The 26,169-nt window shown below is 38.8% G+C and overlaps 1 protein-coding gene across 4 annotated transcripts in view; it reads right to left on the bottom strand.

The window, feature by feature from the left end:
* The window catches only part of LOC135711766 (pseudouridylate synthase RPUSD2-like), a 594,258-nt gene that overhangs the window by 148,262 nt on the left and 419,827 nt on the right, over positions 1-26,169 (bottom strand). For all 4 annotated transcript variants that reach the window (XR_010518505.1, XM_065234728.1, XM_065234730.1 and 1 more), the window contains exon 3: positions 5,660-5,749. Coding sequence is in view for 3 of the 4 variants with exons in the window: in XM_065234728.1 (XP_065090800.1) it covers positions 5,660-5,749 (90 nt within the window). In the remaining variant the exon portion in view is untranslated. The remainder of the gene's footprint in view (positions 1-5,659; positions 5,750-26,169) is intronic.

Raw genomic sequence — 26,169 nt, 5'->3', positions numbered from 1 at the left:
CCTTGGAACAGAAATTCTCCTAAAGTGTCAGAAGAATTTCCTCTGTATTCTCCAGAAATTTTTCCCATAATGACCTTGAAATTATCATCGGAATTTCCTCGAAATTTTCCCCAACATACCTTTGTGATTTCATTAAAAATTTGATTCTCTCGGTATTCTTTAAGAATTTTTTTTGGAACTATCTGCAAGATTCACTAGAAATCATTTGCAGAATTTTCATGGAATCATCCCCAGAAATCTTTTCTTTTGGAACAATCCTCAGAATTAAATACCCTTGAGGTTCTTCTCGGAAGTCAAGTTTAAGTTGTCCGTCCATCCCCCAAAAAGTTGTAGTTTTTCTCCCAGAAATGTTCAATAAAGCTTGCCCCTTCGTTCACCAGAACTGTGCAATTTTTACATCAGGAATTTTCAATTCAGCTTGACCCTCCATGCAGCAGATTGTGGCAAATCTTACACCAGAAATTTTCAATACAAACCTGTCCCCAGAAAATTTTACACCAGAAAATTTCATTTGACCAGAACTATGTAAATTTTCCACTGTTAATGTTTAATAAAATTTGCTTCTTCAACCTTCTGATTTGTGAAGATTTCCTTTTTTTCATTTTCCACCAGTAATTTTCAATATAGCTTGTTTTTCCTATCATCAAAATGTTGCAGGTTTTCCACCAAATAAAGCTTGCCCCTATTTTCAGATTTTTCATCATACAGAAACTATTATTAAAGTATGCTTCTTTATTCAGCAGAAGGATGCAAATTTAAGACCAAAAATTTTCCAAAAAGCTTGCCCATCATTGTTGTGGTGCAGATTTTCCACCAGATATTTTCAATATAGCTTAATATTAAATAAAGCTTGTGCCTTCATTTACCAGACCAGTGCAAGTTTTCCACCAGAAATTTTCTGTTCATTTCATTTATCAGAGCGATGTAAATTTTGCACCAGAATTTTTCAATAAATCATGCTCCTCCATTCATCAGAATGGTGCATCACAAATTTTCAGTGAAGTTTGTTTCACCATGCACCTTTGTGGGTCAATTTTCAGACTTTACCTTTACATGCACCATAATGGTGCAAATTTTCACCATAAATTTTCAATGAAGCTTACATCAGAACGATGCAAATTATACACCAGAAAAATGAATAAACCTTGCTTCTACATTCACATGTTGCGAACTTTCCACCAGAAATTTTCAGTTAAATGTGCAGCTCCTGATTTTTAGCGTGATTCAATTAATTAATTATGATTAGTCCCTCCATTTTATTCAGTTTGATTATTTACTTGACGATATTTTTACACCAGAAATATTCAATAAAAAGCTTTTTCTTTGATTTACCACCACCACCAATTTTTTCAACCTTAAATTTGCCCTCTTGTTAAACCTCCATGAAAAAAAAATTACACTAGATTTTTTTGTATGTATTTGGCCAAAAAATTTCATTGAAGTTTGTCCCTTCATGCACCTTTGTGGTGCAATTTTCAGGCACCATCTCAAAGGAATTGACGCAATAGAAGGTTTTCATTTTTCTTCAAATATCATAATTTTGTAAATGTGGAAATATCTTATTTTTAAAAGGGTGGGCAATTGCCCCACCTTGTCCCACCCTGTGCACGCCAGTGGTTTTTCTCTTTACGTAAGATATTGTTCATCACAGGGTTCTTCTACTGTACTCCTAGCTAGATTGTATCAAATTTTAGGCTATAAAATCAAATTTCAGTTTAGAATAACAGATTTACCTGTTATTAGGAATTTAAACGATGAATAATATAAGAACTAGGAGATGAATCAACTTACCTTTGTTTTGAAAGTATTAATAAACGAAATATAGTTAAATTTAAATAAAACTTATCAATCGATTGCACGCTTTTAACTTTTTGCTTTTTGTTTTTGATTTTGCATGACAGTAAAAGTGTAGCATTCTTGGCTGCGTTGCGTCAGCCGAGGCGTCGGCTTTTATTATCGAAAGGGCCTATAGCTTGCACGGCGCAACAGTGTCGCTTAGTTCGAGATCAAGAGCATATTGCTCTCCAAACCTCGTGTTCACAATCCCTACCCTGCCATCCATTTGTTACAATTTGTTACCCCTAACCTCGAGATAGCCGCAAATAATCTGCCCCCGCTTTACTAACGTTAGTTTTGAATAATTTTGTAATCTAATCAATGAATATCGGCTCCGCTAAGCTACAGCAATTGAGCCTGGAAAAATAAACGCATTATATAAAAAAAGAGCATTTCCAGCTCAAAACGCCAAAAAATAATGACAGTTTTGGCCCGACCGACCCTTTCCGATTTAAATTAAATATTGTACATGTGTAAGATTACCTTTTTAATTACAATATGACAATGTTTTTTTTTACCATAACTTGAACACGGGTTTGATAAAAACAACGTCAAGTTGTAGGGGATTGAACGAACTTTAAGGAAAAAAAAATATACTTGCTAGAAAACATCGCTTTAAAGCCATGATAAAAAACCAAAAAGTTGATATTCGATTATTTTAAATTTTAATGTGAAGAAAGCAAGGTATGTTCTAAAATCTGTTAGGGAGATGGTAAAGTGCTAAACAACTTAGATTTTTTTTTTTGGTTTTTTCAAATGTTGTAACAGATTTCAATTACACATTTTTGAGGAAAATAATACTAATGGTTTCAGCACAAACCATTTTATCCACCTAAACACAGCTTCTGGACCATTGAGCACTGAGGGAAAACGCAACGTTCCAATTGTGGCGTAATAGCCAAGATGAAGAGAACGGCGAACAGTTAACCATTTGCAGTAGCCTATACTGAGCTGAACACTTGAAAAATTAAGCGCAAAAACCGCACCCACCTAGCATGTCTGCCCAGCCACTTCGACCGGGCACAGTCAATTACGCCCAGGAGTGCCACTCAAATAAATTCCGCCGCCATGCATAGCTGTGCCCAAATATCGGAACTTCTCGTTCGGTCAAAAATTGCTACAGCTCTGGCCGCACCATCATGCCCAAAAGCGAACCCACCCGGATAGAGAGCACCCCCTTTTTCACCACTTTAGCTTTGGGCGAAAATGCTAAATCATGTATTCAAATTAGAAAAGCCCACATATTTTTTCCCACCAGCCGGAAATGGACACCATCAGCCATCGGGAGTCGTTCAGCTCTCTGCCACTTCTCTACCGGCATCATCCAGTTTGTCACGGTCAGGAACAGGAAGTGTGATTTTATGCTGCTTTTTGCTTGCTCTTGGTTTGCGGCATACCGTTGTCGTCGTCGTCGTTGTCGTCGTTGTCGTCGATTCTAGTCGACCGTCATTGTGAGAGGCAAGGGAGCAATTTTTGAATATCCGTTCCGATCCATTGTCGATGAACGAATGCTTTTATTCAAATGTAAATGTTTAGCGCCTTGCCCGTCGGCTTCCGGAATTCTCGGTCAAATCACGTGAAATGTGTTGGAAATACAAATACATTGAATCAACAAACATCCCCACTTGTCAAGGCGCACATTTGCAATTCATCAACAGGACAGGAAAATAAGGAACGTAAGTAGGTTATGCCATGTTCCGACCCCTGGAGGGCCCTCGAGCACACTAATGAGGCATAAATAAAAAATGTTGCTTTCCCTCTCGGTTTCACAACGAGACAGCTTCTCGTTACTAATGCTTTAAAGAGCGCACATTAAACCACGGGATGATGAAGCTTTTGTCGTCCTGATCCAATTCATTCGGCGGCGGTGGCGGCGGCGGCGGCGACGTGGCGCGGTGCTCATCCTTGTCTCATAGACAGACACACGCCAGAAGCAAGCAGAAGCCGTGCGATTTCGACAAAAGGACTTCTATCTCCCGTTCGCATCTTGACTCAATCAAATCTTCGCACCACTTGCGAATGCAAATAGTGCACCTCTCGTAAGCAATAGGATGCATGTTGCATGTATAACTTGTTTGCCACGGAAAAGCACTCTTTTATAGGGCGCTGGTTTATTCAGCTCTGCAGCTAGGCAACATCTTGGCTGAATGAGCGTTCTGCAGCAGTGTGTAAAGTGACAGTTTTGTTAAACATGAATGCAATATTTTCACTCACTTGTGTACTCAACCAATCGAGGAGCTGAAATGCATCAACGTGGGTCCCTTTCACGGTCCCAGGCGCCGGAGGCAGTGATTTTCACCTGCTTGGTGGGTTGTTTGCTTGCTTGCGTGCCTTGAATATCGTTGCGGAAAAACCGGGGAGAAAGAATAGCGTGATGCCGCTAGGGGTGGTCATTTTTCGTTGCAACCATTGAGAATCTAGTGGAGTTGATTGGTAGGATAGCATGAATTGTTGGATTTATTTACATTGACATCCCTATCTATAGCGGAAGTGTGTGCTTTATGTCCGCTAGACCTTTGCACCGTCTAACGTGTGTCATTTCTACGTCAATTTACGACAAGGGGACAGAGGATAGAGGTTTGATCTAAGGTACATTGTTGACACATTTTGTTTCATAATAAAAATCTATTGTTCACGTGAAATCCTAATCACAAATTTGAGTATGGTGATGCAGTAAAACCGGCGCTCAACTCTACCATTATCTTCTGCTGCGATGGCAAACGACTACAGTACCACCCCTAAATAACAAGACGAAATATGTGCACCCTACACAACTCACAACAAAAGCAAATCGCGCTGCCAGAGAACGAGCGTTTTGAATAAATTTCCCATCCACCTTTCCATCAGCAGGGTACAGAAGAAGAGTGCCAGCATCTCGCCGGAATGCAAAATGCAATGCAATAAAAATGTAAATTCATTTGCCAACGTAGGTATCTTCCAATAGCAATTTACGGTTCATGAGTGTGCTCTATTGAAATTGCTCAACCGTGCGTAAAAAAGATGTGCATAGCAACTCATAAAAACCGGTGTTAAGTTACATGCGTCTTTTGAGCAGGGAACCGTTTATTAAAAACTACAACCCCCCTCCCCGACAGGCAGACAGGCGAAGCAACCCCGAGATGCTAATTAACCCACTTGCTAGCGAAGTGGCGAAGCGATGTGCTAGGAAAATGTTAATAATTTCCAATAAAATTACTTTTGCATCCACCCACTCGAACGAGGACTAGTAACAGCTGGTGCCACTGTCGTTCGGGTCGTCCCCCAAGACGACGACGATACTCAATTTGCATCCAAGTTGACAGTGTGCCATTTTACTTAATAACGTTGCGATCTTTTTTTTTTTTTGTCTCTACGCTGTGACTAGATTAGTCTCGTTAATTTTCCTACTACTATACTTTTCCCTCCGTCATAGCCTAGCTTCCGCGAAGCGAAGACCATATGCGTCGTCTGGGCTCGCAGCCAAAGAAGAAGTGTGGGACGCTCGTCTCCGCCTATTACGAGAAAAGGGCCAATGACTTCGAGACTACTGCGCACGTGGCAGCACGTGCGAAAATTTCCGCTTTAAAAATTTATTAATCGAATTCAGCTGGGAGCCGATTCAGCGACTGCCGACGGCGACAGAGAACACCTGTTCTGCGAGCCGGTACGGATATATGGAAATTGCCAAGGTGTCGATCTTCGCGCGTGCGAACGAAATCTCGACATGAGCGTGCCGCATGGAATCAGGAGCTTTAATATTTCAAGTTGCTTTGAAATGAAAAAAGTTGAATTCACTTTCCCAAACAAAGAGTTATGGCGCAATGCTGGAAAAGTTGTTCCTTACCTTCTTGAGATCCTTAACGGGTTCGCATTCGTCGGCTTTCCGCTTCTCCGTGGAGGCCAACTTGGTTTTGTCCTTCTCGGACATGATGATCTGTGTGGGCGGGAGAGAAAAACGAAAATAAGACGATTAGTGGATTGTTGGAAAGCATGCGGCTGGCATAACTTGGAAAAATGTTTCACTTGTCGGAACGATTTCGGGTCGGTTGAGAAATTTTCCCAGCAGCAGGAACTGCCTGCTTTAATGCAAGGTCGGTTCATAGGAAACTGAAGTTTGAGGTTTTTTCTCTTTATCTGTATTATTTAAAGTGGCACTGTTTCAAACTCAGTAAATTTCAAATCCGGATGATGCGAACTCATACTGCACTGGCCCTTTGAAGTTTATATGGGAATTACAGGGCTGGTAGCAAAAGTGATTTTAGTGACCATGTTGAAGAAATAAGTGACCAATCAGTGCCTTGTGGTTGTAAAAATAGTGACTAAAAAGTGACCTCAGAGAAGAAAAGTAGTTGTTTTGATGGCAAACCAAATAAATGTTTGATGTTTTAGACTTATTCAATAAGTATCTCATTAACACTTATGTACGATAATAACCTTTAAAGCAAAAGATTCAATAGAAAGTTTATGGCCAAACCCACGGTTTTAGTCAGGGTGTCTACTGACTGCAAAAAGGTGAAAACCGGGAATCCTCAGGAAATTTTATTTTTCCTTAAAATACCTGCAAGGCTAAGGATATTTTAAAGGATTTCAAATACAAGCATTTAATTTTTCTCGGTATTTTCATCCGCACTTTGACCAGTATAGATCCAGAGTGGATAAATCTTCAGTAACAAATCAATAAAAAAAACGGAGGCTTGAAATTTTGTTTTGGAACATGCATATTTCCCAGAAATTTCAAATTTGAACTAGTTCTGGACTTGATAGCTACAATACTTCAAGAAATTTTCAAGAATCTGAAGTTAAATTTCATGGACAGTTTTAAAAGCTCGTGGAATTTTATTATAATTAATCATTTTGTCAAGCTTCTGCATTCATGTTCCATCAGGTGTCACTGCTGTTGTTTGCGGTGACATCTCTCGGAAACTACGCACAATCTGTTTTCCTATAATTGTTCACAGAGGACACTGCAGTGCAAAACATGTCTGGTACATCTATATATGCATTTAGATTATTATTCGAAGTCCCTCCTTTTTTACACATTCTGCACACAAAATAGCTCACCCCTCACAGAATTTCCCGCCGAATTTTATGTATGGGGCGGGGCATAAATTATCTTTTGCGCAGAATATGTAAAAAAGAAGGGACTTCAAATGTTACAGCAAATGCATACATAGAGATACCAGACATTTGTAGTGTCAGGTACTCTATTTTGTAATCTGTGAAAGGGAAATCACAAATCGAGTGTCAACAAAATACATGGCATGTTTAGAGATTGAGCTCGTGAGAGCAAATTTTCTCTCTCAAATTTGAATTTTTTGGCTCTCTGGGGACTGGTAGTAAATGAGGTAAAACTGTATGGGGAAAAATCATTTTTATTTAATTGTAGCTTATTTAATAATAATTTCCGGGAAAAACCGAACGACAAAGTCCCTGACTAATTTGTTTAGGTTGTCGTTCACTTTTTTTGACCTGAATATGCACCGAAAGCGAATTATTCCCACTTGTCTCAATTTCTATATGGGGATTTTTTATCACTTCCTACCAGCGGAACAGCGCCATCTCTGTGGAAAATTGTCGAGCAAAATGATTAATTACTTAGAACCTTATTTAAGGAAGTTCTGGGTAAAAAATCTTTCAGAAAAACATAAAATGCAATCTGCTTTCAAGGCAGTTCTGAGGAATTTTGGATTTCTTGTGAAGCCTGATAGCTTTGAGTAGAATTTCAAGAAACTCTGAATTGAATTAAAAGCAAAGTTTAATGAAAACTCTTAGTAATTTCTGAGGAGCACAACTCCTTCAGAGGAAAATTCCAAGGGCCTTCTGAGGATATTTTGTGAGTTTGTGAGAGAAAACGAATCCGAGGCATAAGTCCTTGAATTATTTTGAAAATACTAAAAGGAGGATTACAATTAAATCTGAGAATAAATCCAGAACATCTTCAAAGGAATTCGGAAAATAAATTCAGGAGAGTTTGCTAAACAAATTATGAGAAGAAATCTAAGGAATTTGTGAGAAGAAATGCCAACGAATTCTTAGGAGACTTTCAATGTGAGTAGAATTCCAAGGGAAGGAGTAAGATTCAAAAATAAATCTGAAATGAATTCAATGAATATTCGGAGAATCTTTCCAAAGGGTTACTTATTTACTAAGGGAATTTGAAGATAATTCCGAGGAAAACTAAAAGAAAATTGAATTCTAAGCTTCATTGAAATGTTGAGGTATATTCAATGGAAATCAAAATGGACTATTTTGAGGTCTTCAGAACTACTTGAAACCAAGGTTGCAAAGACTCATTTCAGCTAAAACAATGTTTTTCTAAATTATGAAATAATTAGATGCCATGATCAAATTTTGAATTGGTAGGATACAAGAAGAGGTTGCAAAGAATGTGTTTGACATATTAAACCTGTTTATTTCACTTCATGAGAGTCACAGTCAGCGATTTTTCACAAACTCACTCACTCACTCAGCGATCAGCAAATCGCTGATTGTGACTCATAGAAAGCAAAATTTACAGGTTTTATGTTTCCAACGCATACTTTGTAACCTCTTCTTGTAAGTTACAAGTAAAACATGCCATCATACCATCTTTTGGTTTTATTATTCCGAAAAACATTATTTTAACTGAAATGAGTCTTTGCAACCTTGCTTGAAACTTCCCAAATTTTTCCTGAAGTTATTGAAACTGCCCTCAAGTTCTTTTTTGTTTGAGAAACTAGCCTGATGCTCACAATACTTCTCATTAAATTCTTAAGCTTCCCTGAACGTTATAGGACTTCCTAAAGTTTCCTCAATTTTTCTATCGATCATAGATCTCTTCTAAAGGTTTAACAATTCGCTGAAGTTCTCTTAACTTCTCTAAAATTTATGTCATTTCTCTAATGTTAACGGAACTGCTCTGACGTTCTCTGTTCCTTTCTGAAATTCTCAAAACTTCGCTTAGGTTTTTGAAGTTTCATGATACTTGTTGTACTGCGCTGAATTTAATTGAACCGTCCTGAAATTGTTAAAGCTTCACTGAACTTCTAAACTCATGGGAAGACCTCAATTAAATTTTTAACGTAATTGAAGTCATCTGGTTGAGCGGCGCCGGTGGTGTAGTGGTAAGCGTGATTACCTCTCACCCCATCAGGCCTGGGTTCAATCCCAGTCGGCGCCACCAAGATGTTCTGACGAATAACATCTCTGATCACTGAAGGGAAGTAAAGCCGTTGGTCCCCGGTTCATGAGTTGATGGGTCGATAGGTAGGATCCAGGTGTGGGAGCTGCCTCCCTGGCATCGGTAGCATTGGTGCTCAGCACGGAAAACAAGATCGACGGAAAACAAATCAAGGAAAAATAAAATAAAAATGAAGTTATCTGACAATCTGGGAACTGCCTTAAATTTTCACTAATTTTCTGAAACTAATGGAACTGACCTCCCTCTGAAATTCGAAGCTTACTAAACTTCTTCCAAATGCTCCCACATTTTGCCAATGTTCATACAAATTCCTGAAGTTCACGTATCTCCTCTTAAGCTCCATAGATTTCTATAAAGTTCTCGAAATGTTTCTGAAGATCACTGGCCTTCTGTGAAGATTTCGAAGTTTTTCTAAACTTGTGGAACTTTTGTGCTCCTGCAATTTTTATGGAATTAGAACGAAATAATTAATAGTGTTCTTTAATTTTCACTGAAGTTCTCAAGATTTTTCGGAAATTCATGAAACTTCTCTTAAAAAATTGTCACTAGTTTAAAACTTTTTAAATAGTCTAGACTTTCCTGGTGGTCTTTAAACTGCCTACACGATTATTGAATTTCCCTAAAGTACACTAGACTGCCCTCCCACACCTGGACACTACCTATCGAACTATCAAATCATAGATCCGGGTCCAACGGCATTACTTCCCTTCCGAAGGAAGGCGTGATCAGAGATTGTATGCCTCAGAAAATCCCGGCGGCACCGACTGGGAATGAACCCAGGCCTTTTGGGTTAAGAGGCAATCACGCTTACCACTACACCACCACACCACCAGCGCCACTCTTCTCAAAACTTCTGTAAAGTTTCTACAATTTCCTTGAAATTATTCGAACTGCCCTTTGATTCACTGATCTGTCATGATGTTCTCGAAGCTTCCCTAAAGCTCTCAATTCTATTGAAGATCTCGGTTCTGCTCGGAAATAAATGGAATTCCCGTAAACACCTTTATATTGCCCCGAATTTTTTTGGACTTCTGTGCAGTACCGGAAATGTTTCTGAAGTTTTCATAAATTCTCGGAAGGTCTTTGTACTTCCCTGAAATTCTTGGAACATCTTATCACATCATGGAACTATACTGATTTTTCTTAAATTACGATTATAGATCTTTAAATTGCTCCAAAAGTCTGGACTAAAGTTACGGAAACTGCCCTTAAGATCTGTTATAATCCAAAAATCTCTAGATCTAGCTTTTCTGAGGTGCTTAGAACTTCTTAAAATTTTCACAATACCCGTCAGGTTTACTATACTTTTGAGGGTAATCTGAAGATACTCTTTTAACGAAAAGTTGATGAAACTTCCGTTGAACAATGGAAGAAACTTGCGGGAGAAGGTTGAAGATTCTTCCAGGGCAAGTTTTAAAAAACTTCCAGGAGATGTTGGAAACCTCCCAGAGAAATAATAAGAATCCTTCCGAAGAAGCTGGTCGAAATATTCAAGCGGAAGTAGGACGAAACTTCCAGAAATTGTCGGAAAAATCTTCCGGGGAAATTCTGACGAAGTTCAAATTTTAATAAATAACTACCGAAAATATTTACCGATTCCCGGGAAGAGTCTTCAGCTATTTTAAGATTCCAGGTTGCTGGAAATGGCTGGGAAATGGAAACACTAACACCACCATATCACCAAAAACTTCAAAGACATTTAGCCATCCATCCCTAGAAAGCAAAAGAGACCTAAACATCCCCTGGCCTAGACAAGAGCCATTTAACTTGGATCTTTTATTGAATGAAAACTAAATGTTGAAATCAAAACATTCTGCCAGACGGCGATTGTTTGAACATTATTTGATGAAAAATATTAGGCTACTTTGTTTATTTTTGAGTAAATATGAGTAACTCAAATTTACTCACTGCAAATATATTAACTCTGAGTACAGTTGTCTTACCCCTTGGTTATTAATGATGATATTCTTTTGACATGCTTCATATTTAAGTTTTAAGCTATGTTACTTAAAATTACTAAAATAATTTTACCACATATATTTCCTAGAAATTATATAATTTTCCCCTACAACTTTATCTCAAACGTCATTTCGATCAAAAGTGCCATTTTCATGCTACAATTTATTGAAAAATGTCAAAGACGCCATTTTGAAGAAAATGAGAGGATCCAAAACGGCTGAATTTTAGCAAAAATTTTAACGATTGCCCAAATTGCAACCAATTATGCAAATCGGAGAAGGCTGAGTAAATTGTTTTATTCTTTGCTTATGGCGTTAACTGGTCACCATCGAGAACTAAATCAATTTCGGAAAATCAAAAGGCTGCCTAATACTAGGACCTCCCTTAATATTTGAAACTCCAAGAACATTGCATGATCCCCCAGAACACCTAAAATTCTCGGATCTCTCGGAGATCTGAAATTTTTCGTAGCTCCGATAGCTGCTCAGATTAGAGCCAACGCATTTTCGGAACCTCTAAAATTGCACGGACGTTGAATCCTACTCAAATTAGAGTTCCATTTACTTAAAATCACACAAACGCAGGCAAAACTGTCAAGTTCAGGTTCAGGTTCAGTAGGCAAAACAGTCAAAGTCAAGTTCAATGAGTGCTTTGCATATGAATATGCCACCTCATCATTCACTGCCTCGTGAGAGTGTGAATGATTGGGAAGTAAATAAGTCACTGAGAGCAGAGCACTCAGTCAGTAACTCAGTGAGCCCGTTTATTCTTTCGTGATGGTACCCAATCCTTGTTTTAAATGACTGAGCGTACATTTACATTATGTGTTAGCGAAAGCAAGCGGTGTGATTTGCCGGTTCGTGAGTGACTGAATAGCTTTTTTGGCTCATTCATTGCATCTTCCTCTACTGTTGGGTACAAACAGTGTGGATAGAGCAATGAATTGAATAACGTTATGCTTTCACACTCACATAGACTGATTAAAATTGTCTCCGGTTTCCCTCATAATCACAGATAATCACAGAGAAAAAATATTACTCTAAATATCTAACTATTTAAAATCTGAAAGCTACAGGAACTCAACTAATTTTCCAAAGGCATCTGGTACTCTTGGCCCTGCTTGAAATAAAGAAAACTTCAAATACTCTCATCCAGATCATCCAGAAATCCGAGACCTTGTGGAATTTGAGAACCTCCTGAAACTCTTGAAACTCTTCAAACATAATTCTTTGGAAGTAAATAATTGGAGATATCCAGGTTTCGTAAAACTCCAAAAACTTGCAAAATTTAAGCTTAAAGAACTCCTGACAAAGAGAGTTCATGTTGGCACTCTCGCTGACTTCAAGGATTTTCGTGCTCCTGAAGTTAATTATTGGAATTGATAAGGTACATCAAATTCCCTGAGAACCGGCTGATTAGGGTGGGTTGAGCTCATTACAATGATTTGACTGGAGCTAAGCAAAGAGGTGCATACCGAGGAAGGAGGATCAACCTGGAAGGAATGTGACTTGTGGCGCATTCGCAGCCACCAAGCAAGGTATATACATTCTCAGAGTTCCGGAATTCCAGGAATGTCTGGAAATTTAAGTTTCGGGAGAAATCAAATCGTCTGGAATCCAGAGAATTTCAAGAGATTTGAGAATTCGGGATGTGTTGTAAATTATTTGATTTTTCAACATCCAGTAATAAAGAATTCTAAGAAATCTGCATAAGTACCGTATGCGTGATAATGTTTGCACCATCGTACAAATAAGGTTCCCGTTTCACCTATGCATACAATGCCTTAGATTTCTTTGCATGCACATAGCCTATAACTCATACCGTAGTAGGCTGTGTATAAAAGAAAATTATTTACTTAGTTTGACAGTTGCCCCATGACGAAGTGGCAGCGTATTCGTGATTTGTCCCACGCGCAAATGTCGCAAAATGACATTTCAATCGTCGTGAAAGTGTCCCGGAGGACCGTCAAAAGGGTTTTAGACCGAGAAAAGAAAGGACAACTATCCGCGAAGGTGGCTACAGCTCCTCCGAGGTGAACTCGGGTTCCGAGGGTTATCGATGCTATCAAAAAGAAGATTCGGGTGAATCCAGTGCGTTCAATAAGGAAAATGGCAAAGGAACACGGGATCAGTGACTTTACGGCACGGAAGATCGTAAAGGGGCGGGGCGAAGTCGAGGGCACGGAAAAAAAAAACTCATATGATTACCAACGGCATCCGGGAGCTACGAGTCGAACAATGCAAGAAAATCTTGAACTTCCTTAAGCGAAAAAATCCGGTAATCCTGTTCACCGACGAGAGCATTAGCCTGTTCTAAACGCCACCCGAGTACAGCAAGCCTCAGACAAACATTGACCCGTACCTGGAGAGAAATGGATCCAGACTATATTATTAGAACCTACCGTGCATTCCGGAAGCGTATGGAGGCCGTAATTGCAGCAAGTGGAAACTTGATGGATGATTAACATAGTTTAAGACTCTGAGAAACATCCCTCCTTTGAATAAATTAAAAAAGTCGAAAACGAAATTTTTGAGAATTTTTTTTAATTTTGACATTGCTTAATGGTGCAATGGTGTGAAATTTTCCATCCCGAAATATTCCTAGACCGGACAGGGAATTGAACCTAGCAATCCGACTAAGATCGGAAAATTCTAAAATGAAACAAATGTTTACAATTCCTGACACTTCGAATATTACTTACAAAGCCCAGAAGCTCCACAAAATACCAAGATGTTCCAGGAACTTCGAGATTTGTTAAGTTTCATTAGATCCACCAGCTCCTGAAGTTTAGGAAGAGTCTGGAGATCCAGGACGTCAAAATGAATCTATATTTTAATAGTGCCAGAAATTACCAGGTTACTGACAATGAGACCTCCGAGAAGTTTGGTATTCGCAGTTGCCAGATATATTAGAGCGCCTGAAATCCCAGAAATTCTAATACTTCTGCGTGAGAGAAGATTTTTAAGGGATCAACAAGTTTTGGAAGCTTTGGAAATTTATGGAGGTTCCTACTTCCAGTATACCCAGAAATACAGAAGCTTAAAAGTCTTCAAGAACTTTGTGAAATTTGAGAACTTGCTGAACTTGAGCTGGAAAAACTGCCTTTGCTTATTTTTTAAATACTACGACATTCCAGGTACTTGCAGGACTCCACAACCTAAGGAAATCTCTGGAACTTCAAGAACTTCTGGAAAAGCCAGAAACTCCCCGAAACTGCCAGAAGCCGGAAGAATTTTGGGATTTTTTCAAGAGTTCCACCAGCTATTCAAGTTTCCAATATTTAAAAAGTGTTCAAAGGTCCTGGAATTCCAGATCATAGAAATTATCTATGCCAATCTTAAGCGCCAGGAATTTCTAGTATTTCGGAGATATAAAATAGCCAGGACAAAATAGTATTCCATGGATTTTTGGATACATTTATTAACTTTCTGGTGATTTGTAAAATGTGGGTGTTTTGGAGATTTCTAGACTTCTAGGATCTTCCGGAATCCAGTTTCAAGAACCACTTTTATCTCTTAGAGATCATGGGAGGGAACGCGACATATCATTTTAAGCACACTTTCATTGACAAGTATTAGGAATTACCGGAGATCCCTCCAAGATGGAGTCTGGCGACGATGGTCAGTTTCAGGATCTTCCGGAATCCGGTTACGAGGACCACTTTTCTCTCTGACAGGTATGCATCACATCAATTCAAGTTCTCAATGACGAGTTCAATGGTGCATCAGAGATGCTTTCAAGATGAAATTAAGACACAGAATCTGGCTCCGGCGACTAATTTTGCTCTCTGGCATGTGGTGCATCGTTCATTTTCAATGATGAGTGATGTAGTGCCAAATTGTAGTCTAGTCACGGTGGTCAGTATCCGGATCTTCCGGAAACTAGTTCCAATGACTACATTTTCTTTCTGACAGGACATGGACAAGCAGCATATCAATTTAGACAAAGTACGATGATGTACTAGAAATCCCTCCAAGTTGCAGCCATGATGGCCAACATCTGAGCTTCCGAAATTAAGTTTTGAAGGCTATTATTTCTTTCTGATGGAACATTAGACAACCCAATCTAGTCGATTAAAAAACCAAGTAAAATGTTGCATCAGAAATTCCTCAAAATTGTAGTCTGACCTCGGTGATCATGGTCTTCCGGATTCCGGTTCTAAATACCATATTTCGCTTAGATATAGTGTAGAGTGTCAGACATCCCTCCAAGTTGAAATCTAGTAAAGGTAATCAGTATACGAATTTCCCAGAGCCTGATTTCGGAAGCCACTCTAGATTTGATCATTAGTTTGCAATCACAGTTAACCATCACTACAAATAGGTTCAAGACAAGCTTCAATCTCTTAGTTCGCAGATATCCCAAGATTCAAATCATTTCCACGCTTCCACCGTTATCATCAGCAACCCTTTTCAATCTATCATCTAACTAGACAAGTCAAAACGTTCAGGCACGTGCTAGGATCATCTTCATTTCTTGTTAGACAACAATCTTGGGCATGATACCTGTGACTGAAAAAAAAAACTCAAGCGTAATCAATGTAAATCACTTCCAACCGACCGACCCAGCCAAGTTTCTATCCCCTCGACTCAACCGCAATAATCGAAAGGCTGAGAACGGCAAGAAAATAGCTGAAACGAACCAGAAAAATGGATGCGCAAATTAAATTAGTTTGCAAAGCATGGATATGGTTTATTTTTCCTCAAGACCTCTGAAGTCGTCTGTGGTGCGGGAAAGTCAGAGTCAGAAAAAAAGCTACCCTTCTTAGCAATCATTCGAGTGGAGCAGGTCCGTCTCTTGTGAAAAGGTGAAAAAACGATGGGATGGAAATATCAATCAACTTTAAATGGGAGGAGCTACTGGTTGCTGTCAGAGTCACATTTTGGTTGAATAATTGGTAAATTTCCATCATTGATTCCGTGTAATGAAGCGAATGATAAGGAATTTAAACGCACAATGAGGAGAAATTCCACCGTTGGGATGTTTGGAATGGTAGAATGCGCCTTTATGTTGCTGGCATTCTTCGTCTTGGAAGGTCGCTAGCACGGTAAGAATATTTGCCATAGCTCCCCGAAAAACAACTTATTGTGTGTTACAACAATCCAAATTGCTCTCAATTGGTCCATCATCGAGGCGCCAGTCGCCAGAGCAGCTCCCTCAAACACTAAATCAAAACAAACGCTCGCCCCGGTACCATTTAGTCGATTTTCATCGCCCGCCTTTAATCGGCAATCATTCCGGCAGATGATGATCTTGATGAAAGCAAAATTCCACCCCCAAGCCGTAAAATTTACAACACTCAATCAGTGCCGTGCCGCGGTCGTCGGGCGGAATGGCATAGCAAACTTCACACTGGCCAAAAAAAAATCTTTCAATCTCGACATGGAAGAAGGTAATATTTAACGAACATTTCAACACAACGACCGCCAAGCACGGAACCAACCGAAATTAGTGCGAATGGTAAATAAATTTCCTCACTCCTGTGATTCCATTGGTGAGATCATGGGTATCAGTGAGGGAATGCGCGTTCAAATCGGCCGGCCCCGGAATTAATTTATTGACTCTACTGGAAGAAATAATCATGAGTTATCCCGGAAATATGAATGGAACCTGGGGGAATACAGAAACACGATACATTAATGTCTCGACCTCGCTGGTTTCAAGAGGTGCTTGGTGGTTTTCCGAATAGGCACTCGGAAAAAGTCCAGATGGTGGTGGTCGTAGATGAGAAACGCGCTTGTGGTTCGCAATTCGGAAATCATTAATTTGTATGAATGACTACATTCTTGTCTAGACTAGAATGTGGCGCAGTGGCGTGTGTAGGAGGGACAGTCAAAGGTTTCAAATTGTTCATCCGGAGGAACTAGTCTTTGGCGGTCTGTTATAATTTCGAAAATTATCATTTGTAAAATTATTAAAAGTTCAAATGAAGTTTTTAATGTTCGATCATGTTTCGTTAAATTTCAGTAAATTTAGTTGAAACTGGGTTCAATCGATTACAAATGGATTGAAGATTTGAAATCTTCACAAATTAGCTTGGTTTCTGTACTTATCCTAAAGATAATAAAACATAATTCAATCGTTTTCGAATTGTCATTTTGGGATTGGAGTATACCGAAAAAGAGCAAACTATTCCATATTATCGCAACTGTTTCTTATAATTTATCAACTCTCAACTGGTAAAAATAAGGACGTGAGATATACCACTAAGGCAAAATTAGAATTTTGCATTTTTCTCAACGATAATATTCCTGAACACTAGCAGAATCCTTGCAAAAATGATACAAAATCAACACTAGTTTTTAGAGAAATTTTGTTCGAGCCTCAACGTCTGTTCTCTGTGCCAACATTCAAACTCAGCAAGAGAACGGGCAACGAAAACTAACACGAACGTGATGTCAAACACATTCAAATAATTAAAGCTAAGGAAATTTAAAAAACAATATTTATTTATAACACGAACGACGATATCAAAAGCAAATTTGCATTACGTCGAAAGTAACCAAGGTTAACAAAGTTGAGCTATCAATCGATGCTCCTGCTATTACACTATACACTGTCCGAATATAGGATTACATCCCATTTTTAAATTTATTTACCAGTCAAATTGCTTTTTGACGTAATCACCATCCGATCAAAATATTTTTTGATGTTACTTAAGTCACCCCATGTAAATGAATATGCCGTTTGTCTTAAGTAACAGCGCAGAGAAGCTATTAAAGTGAATACATCGAAATGTTTGTTGCTAAGATGATTTCGGTGGTCCTAAAATGATGAATGGGCTGAACGTAAGAAGACGTGATTGATAATTCTCCCGAATTTCCTGGTAAATACACTTTGATTTAAGCAAAATTAGGGGCCAAACGACGTATTTACAATATCATTTGACTCAAAAAACAGTATTTTTTAGCATGAAAGCTTGCGATCTGCTTTGTATGATTAAAATCCTGCTTAATATGTTAAACATTACCATCACTATGAGATTATATGTGTTCAATTGGAAATAGGAATAACTTTTCGGTCATCAATACAAAACTTTATTTTTCTCGGATCGGTGTGAATGTTACTTTCGACATAATGAAAATTTGCTCCTGATATATTGAGTGCCGCTTACTGTTTATTTACATTTGTACAAAATTCGTTTTGACGTAGGACTACGTCTGTGATTTCTATATGGGGGTACACTTTGTGAAAACCGAAAATGGAACATGTAACAAAATTATGAAAGATTTTGAACGTTAATAACTGAGCTGCCCCTGGACCAATTTCAATAATTTTATCATCAACCGATCAAAAATATTTCTACGCATCTGTTAAATTTAAGACTTAATTCAAAATGTCACTACTGAGAATTGTACGAATTGTTTTCAAGGTTTATCGGTATCAAAGTTTTTAAAAAATCGGTTTTTTTTTCTTTTTTTTTATAGTCACTTGAACACTCTTGGGTCATTCGTGACTTATCCGGGGGTGAGATTTGAACTCGTGACTTTGGCGTGAGAGGTATGGATGTTACCCACTACGCCGGGGTCGCCCCCAATCGGTATTTATCGGTATTTACTATTTCAATTTATTTTATATTTTAGCTGTTTTTGAAAGCGAAAATTTTAACTTTTGCACTATGATCGGAACATTCTGAAAGAAAACTCCGAATAAGCTTCTAAAGGAACATCTAGATAAAGAAGAAAGAAGCTCTTCTGGAAGAAATTTGAGGAAACTTCTATGAAAAGTTGGAGAAACATCCGGAAACTACCAAAACAAGAATTGAGAAACTTCTAGTGAATATTCAAAGAAACCATAAAAAAAATCCAAAGGAAGCCATTAAAGTTTCGGAAAATGGAAGTAAATTCCAGAAGTAGCCAGTTCTAGGGGAAGCCAGAAGAAGTTTGGAAAAACCTTCCAATAAAAGTCGAAAACCTATGGCATATAGACACACTTCCAGAAGAAGACGGAAGTAAAACGTCCTGAAGACGCTGGCAGACACTTCCAAAAGTAGATTGCAAGAAACTTCTGGAGAAATCCGGAAGCCAGAGCGCCTACGGAACAGTCGAAAGAAACAAAGACATAATTCCGAAAGAAAGAGATTTCTGGGGGATGTTCTAATGATCCAGCAAATTTTCCTGATATTCATAAGACATCCCTGAACACCAAAGACACGAAAGATAATTTGGCCGATAGAATTGTCGTTGTCCCTTTCCTACCTTATCTATAAAATAGAATGGACTCGTCTTAGGAAAGATACAGCAAAATGCTGAAGTTTTCCTGTTGCCTACCGAAAGGAAATTTAATTCAAAACAGTTTAAACCTATTAAATCATAAACAAATTTACAAAAAAATCGTGATCGCTACAGCGCTATCGTTTGGCTCGTGTATCGCTTGTCATTTTGTCGTTTGGAGATATTTTTGATTCCTTGAGCTTGAGCTTGATTGATCGCCCACGGTTGCTACTCTGTTATTGCCAGATCAGCTGTTATTACACAGAGAACCAATAGACGATGCTTGGGACTAGCAATCATCCTCAATGTGTAAAAACTGGTGATCTTAAATTAGGCAATACCAGCGCCGGCCGCGCCCGAACACAGATTAAGAAAGGAATGGGAAGAAGATTGTGTTGACATGACACTCGCTTTGATGGAAGCCGAGAACACCTCTGCACTTCCACGAGGAATCACTGGGATGTTGGATAAGAGGGTTGGGTTTGCAGCAGGGTTCGTTTTGGTAAACGATAAGCTGAATTGATATCCTAACGATCATATAACGCGAAGGAGCTTGGGACTAAACCCACGATCTTCTGCTCAGTAAGCAAAAACGTTTGCCACTAGGCAGACGAGCACCTTTTTAATCACCGAGTTGCTGTTATTACCATGTAGTCATATTAACAAATAAAACGATTGACGAATCTTGAATGTGGATGGGCCTGAGATTAGACTCATGATGTTCTGCTCAGTAAGCAAAAACGGTTGCTCTAAGGCCACCGAGCCCCTCATATCACATAATACCGTTGCTCAAATTTGTGTATCCATTCAAACCCGGAACCAACGACTACAACGAGTTTCGCAAAATACACGATACACAAGCGATTTTACCATAAATTTCTTTGATATGTAAGGACCTGGGACCGCGTTTTTCTGCTCAGTAAGCCGGCCACTGTAACCGACGATCTTTCAAATCCGAAAACTAAAAACTACGAAAAAGTACTTAGGCCTTCATTAAGTTCCACTTTCACGCGACGTTCAATGACAGGATTACATCTGAAAAATCCAAATCTGGCCAACGCCCACCCTAAACCTAAACCTGTTCTAATCCACCTGAAATGACTAACGAATGGAAGACTTTGACTACCCAGCCATGCAATAGTCTCATTCCGTGCCTTATGGCAACTTGATGATTCTATTGCGCTCATCTTTTGGCACCACCCAGGGGAGACTTGGTCCTGTACCCAATGCTTAACTTATCTCCATTCCACTCAGCTACTCGCAATTTCTTGTGATATAGTGGGCGGAATATTATTATATGAGACAATTCAATGTAGACGTCTTTCCAAATTTGGCAGATCGACAGGTAATCGGTGAGGTACCACGATAGTTTTTTTTTTTGATGATTGTCCCACCTCTTACCCCTACAAAGGTTTGAGCTGGACGATTTATCTTTAAGATAATTGAATATTACATTTTAACCAGGTTGGCAAACAAAATCGAACTGGTTTCAGTTACAGATATAAATTCCCTCAAAAGTTTACAGTTGCTTCACAGCGATATAAATGTGGAAAAGCTCAGGCGTCCACCTCTTTGTTCGCCTTTTTGTCCACCTAAAATATTCATAAGTATTACAAGCAATCAAGAGTTAATGAACAATCAACAAAGCATCCTATTACACTAGTAACCCCGCAATCTGACGCTATCATAATTTTCAGCAATGTCAGGAATGCTCACGAACCCCTAACATTTGCCAGAAAACTTACTACTAACTCAAGGTATCTTTCAAATAAGCTTCAAAATTGCATTTTTTTTTTATCAAATGTTAAATTCAGTCCTCTATATCCGTAATACGCGCGCGAGGCTCAAACCTTTGTAGACTACTTTTTTTTTAAATTAATCTACTATAAAATCAAATATTAAAAATCCATCATCACCCTCGTGGCGAACAGAAATAGTTTTTGCAGTGCTACAATAATTATTAAAAAGTCGTTATGACAGCTATCCATATAAAATAATCCGTTAGAGATAACTTCGTCAAGATACATAATTTGTCAATTCATAAAAAAAAAATCACTGGATAACTGTTCAAAAGACAGTTTTAACGTGTGAAATGCAGTGTCTCTTAAATTCTGTAAGTGTTGCTAAACGTTTGATATGTCTAGGCATCGAATTGAAAACATTTATTCCTTTATAATATAATGAATTTTGTGAAGCACAAGTCAAGAAATGTGGTGTTCTTATTTCAACCGCGTTTCTAGTATTATATCTATGAAAGTCACTTCCTCTTTCAACTCGATCACACAAATATCGAGGCAGCAAACCGTTAACTACTTTAAAAATGAACACCATAGTCAAATATACAATTCTTTGCTTCACCGACAACCATTGTAAGGCGTCTAACATCAAAGTTGAGGAAGTGAATCTATTACATCTCAAAATCAAACGCATTATTTTATCCTGCAAGCGCTGTAATCTCGATATTTGTGTTGCATTGGCCAGAAATAAAATGGAAGGGCAAAAGTCAAGATGAGGAGAGATGATTGATTTGTATAGCTGTATTTTACTGGCAATAGATAAATCGTTTTTCAGTCGACATAGAATTCCATACTTCTTGGCAATTTTCTTGATGACATTGTCAATGCGAGAGTTGAACTTAAGTGTGTCATCAATAATCACGCCAAGATATTTAATCTCCCGAACGCGATCAATAGTCTCATCATCAATTACAACAGAGACGTTCTCATTTACTCGATTCCGCGAAATTACCATAAATTTAGTTTTACTTGTATTCAATTTTAACTGCTTATACTTCAACCATCTACTTAGAGAACGCAAATCTTCATTCAAGTGTAAAACGGCATCATCTAAATCCTTAGCTGCAAAGAATAACACAGTATCATCTGCAAAAATATTAATGTCGCAAAATCGTAAAACACGTCGCAAGTCATTAATATACATAATAAATAACAGGGGCCCTAATACACTTCTCTGGGGCACTCCAAGGGTATTCCCCATGGGACTGGAAACAGAATCATTAAAAACAGTCCGTTGAGTTCTGTCAGACAAATAGTATATATAAATATCAAACCATTTATATGCAGTACTCGTAATTCCAAAGCGCTTGATTGATCTTAACAATAAGGGCCTAGAAATTGTTTCAAAAGCGCGTTTAAGATCCAAAAAAACAGCAACAATCGTATCTTTACACTCCAAATTATTTTTCCACTTCGCTAATACCAAATTCAACGCGGTTTCACAAGAATGACCTTCCCGATATCCCGATTGTTCTGGTATCAACAAACTATTACTATTTAAATACTCCAACAGCTGGCCTTTAACAACAAGTTCTAAAATTTTCTCTAATGTGTGCAACATGTTGATGGGACGAAACTCTTCGGCTTTAATCGTTCCAGCAACTTTTTGAATAGGGACCACTAAGGATTCCTTCCAAATTTGTGGCACATGTCCAGTTTGTAATGATTCATTAATAAGGTCCAGCAAGATGTGGCCAATGACATGAAAGCAATCTTGAATAACTCTAGCATTAACATTATCTACTCCAGCCGATTTTCCTAATGAAAAACAAATAACTCTAAGTTCATCTAATGTGATTGGGTGAAAAACTTCAAATCTACAACTACTATTAACTGGCTGTTTTATTTCGTCAGGTTCATCGACCAATTCAATAGATTGATTAATCAATGAAACGCTATCTACGAAATAATCATTAAACTTAGCTGCAATTACTTGTTCTGACTGTTCTAATGTGCCATTAAAAGTTATGGACCGCGGTTTGCAATTACTAGGTTTTAATAAAGATTTCAAAATTTTCCATAACTGTTTGCTGTTGTTTTGATGCTGATCAATCTTCCTTTGAGCATATTCACAACGAGTTTTCTTTATCGATTGTGAATACTTATTACGCGCGATTGTGTACCTAGTCCAATGATTGTCATTATTAGATCTACAAAACTTTTTGTTGCTATTCAACAACTCGACAACGTCCCATCGTCAACGCCTGCTATGAGAATTTCCCATTGCAGACGCCAACTAAATGACGTCATCGAGCTATCGATCAACTACCCTGGTTATCGCCTGGTACCTTATAGCACGATGCTAGGAGGCGAACCGAAAGAATCGATGAGCTACCTCTCCCCCAGAGATATTTTTGATTCCTTGGGTTAGACAAAGCAATACACATGTAACTAAATATGCAGCTTATTTGAAGTAGAAAGGTAAGAGATGAACTAGCCTTCGACTAAAAATCTCTTTAATAAAGACTAAAAAAAGTAAAAATGGCACTATTAAGCAGGAAAGATGTACAAGGGTGGCGATAATTTTGTGCTAAGTAGCATATTCGTTTAGTTGAAGACAATTTATGGTAAGCATATGCCAAACCAGAAAAAAAGTTCAATAAATCAGTAGTCTTCGAGCTTTGATCATATGTACAGAACAATGTTTTTCATCAAATATGATCTTCTATCACCGCTTAAAATATTTGCACTAAGGAACTTTGGTGTAATGTTGGTTTTTTCAATGTGCCCTATCTAGCACTACGAGAATTCAGCCTTCTCAGATATGAAGGTAGGTAAAGGGTGTCCCACATCAAATTGCGCCACGAAAAAAAAAACGCTGTAAAAAATTACCCATTGGGTATGTTCTACTAAGGCCCATCGAAAAATACTGGGCTATTATGAAGCAGGCACTAAGAAAGCATCCCAAGGAGGTCAAATCTGAGGAAGACATGAAGAAAACGTGGGTTTCCGTACAGAAGACGGTGCAGCCAGATGTAGTACAGAACCTAATTAGTGGAGTTAAGCGTAAGGTGCGAACGTACGGTTATGGTATTGAAGTTGAATGAAATAAATATTCCAAAAGCTTACTAGTGGGTTATATTGTATTGTCTGAAAGTCAACTAGGTAATTTCCTACAGCGGTTTTTTTTTCGTGATGCAATTTGATGTGGGACACCCTTTAGACCCCAGTATTAAGGGCTTACTTTATTGCCATTTGATTGGCTGCTTTCTTATTTTAAGAATTTACATCTATGTATAAGGAGATTCTCTGCTACTTCTGCAGGATTAAAAAAAGCCTCTGCCAATGCTCCTTATTCAGTTCTGGACTGGTCGATAAAAATTAATATTTTTTTCAAACAGCTTTCTCTCCCAACAAGGACCGTGCACGCCATTGTTCTAAAAAAAAACACTCTGGCCATAATGACTGGACTGCGGTCGATGAAAAATGAAGCGCATATGGATTTCGTTATTGAAAAGTGCTTTCGCTTCTCCAGTGCAGCGCTCCAGCTCCATCCGTTCCGTCATCATAGGAAACCGTTGAAGATGCACGGCCAGAGACTAGTGAATTATCCGACGCCCATCGGCAGTCAGTGATGCCTTGAAGAGCAACATATTTCCAAAGCCGCGTTCAGTTTTACGCTAATGAAACAATGGAGATAAACTGATTTGTATGGCTTTTTGTGAGCTCCAGACTCGCGACATTCGGCGGGGGGTGTGCTTTGAAAGTCGATTATGGCTGCTGACTGCAAGCAGCAATTAAACCCGCACAATGTAAGCCCATCATCATAAAGCTATTAGACCCAGCCTTATTCAAAACCAACGGCAGCGGCAGGATGCGATTTATTCATGTCAACATCTATAATGTGGTTAATTTGTCGTCGTCAGTGAAAGTCAATTTCGTATTCACGATTCGTCGCCTGATTAAGCTCGACACGAAATTCATCATAGCTCACACAAAGTTCGTGCTCAATTTTCTTTTGCCGCCTTTCATCCGGGCATGTGTGTGTGCGTGTGAGTTGATTTGTTGGCGTTTTTTCCTTCCACGTTGCTCTTAAGGAAATGGAAAATCCTCCCCCTCCCCCAATGGGGCGCGTTGTAATTTTCGCGCACTTTTTATGTAATTTAACTTCGTAATGTATGACCGGGTATAAATTTAAGCAGCATTTTTGTGACTTTACAGCGTGTGCTCTTGGGGTGGAAAATTGCATGCGAGCGAGCGAACGACACGCGAAAAAGCGGTGATTTAATTTCATTGTGCTGGATATGGGAGCTTGTGCGCGTCTCCCCCGTGGTTTGAGGGAAGGCCATTTTTTCCTGTTTCCGTTGACGTTTACTCTGCTAGGAGTTTCGTGATTAGCTGTTTAAGTCGGAGGACGCCGTGCAGCGCCTAATAATGTGCTGTGATTGGTTGTAAAAATGCGTGTGCGTTGGCTGAGCAATCAGCAAACGAGGGCAGCAAATTATGCGTTTGACATAAATTGTTTCGAAATGAGTTTTCATCAACTTAGGTTTTATTTATTATTGCTGTATGCAGGCAAACATTTCACAAGAATAAAAATGAGAGGGGCGGTTTCTTTAGGGAGACTTAAGCGAAACATCGCGTGGAAGTTGAAACTCTCATAAGGACAACATACCATTGGTAAAGCAAGGTGCTGTCGAGCTGCTGCTCACAAAATAAGTCAGTGTCCATTTATCTGGCAATCAATTTCTGCTAAGCGTCCCGGAAGCGAAATTCTCTTTATCAATTCCAAGAAATGTAATACTTCTCGATGTTGCCTTCCTCCTGCCATCAAAATGAAATGCCAAATGCGTTTTCCAGCGCAATAAAGTGCTCTATCGAACCCTACCTTCGGGCACGTATCTGTCATAACTTATTTACACCATCCATCGCGTATCGTCTGGATCTCAACGACCCGTTTTGGGACCTAGCCCGTCATAACCAATAAAAACTGCAGCCGCCGTTCGGATCCGGATATCCACCCTGTCCCTGAGGGATGAGCCAGTGATGCCATTTCTACAGATATACGGAATTGATCCATTTCTATGAGGGCAAGAGTCAAAATTCCAGAATTCAAACCCAAATTTAGCGAACAATTATATTAAGGAAGGACTTGCCTTGGATGACGTGCACTTGCTCGTGCTTTCTTCTTCTTCTTCGCATTTCAAGCTTATTGCGCAGCTACAAAGCAAGACCATGCTGGAGGTAGCTGGGTTCGAATCCCGGC

Source organism: Ochlerotatus camptorhynchus, unplaced genomic scaffold, assembly GCF_037179485.1.
Source record: "Ochlerotatus camptorhynchus isolate MF236.1 unplaced genomic scaffold, CSIRO-AGI_Acam_v1.1 ptg000438l, whole genome shotgun sequence".
In the NCBI taxonomy this organism is placed as follows: Eukaryota; Metazoa; Arthropoda; class Insecta; order Diptera; family Culicidae; genus Ochlerotatus; species Ochlerotatus camptorhynchus.
This window is presented reverse-complemented; position numbering and strand designations above follow the sequence as displayed.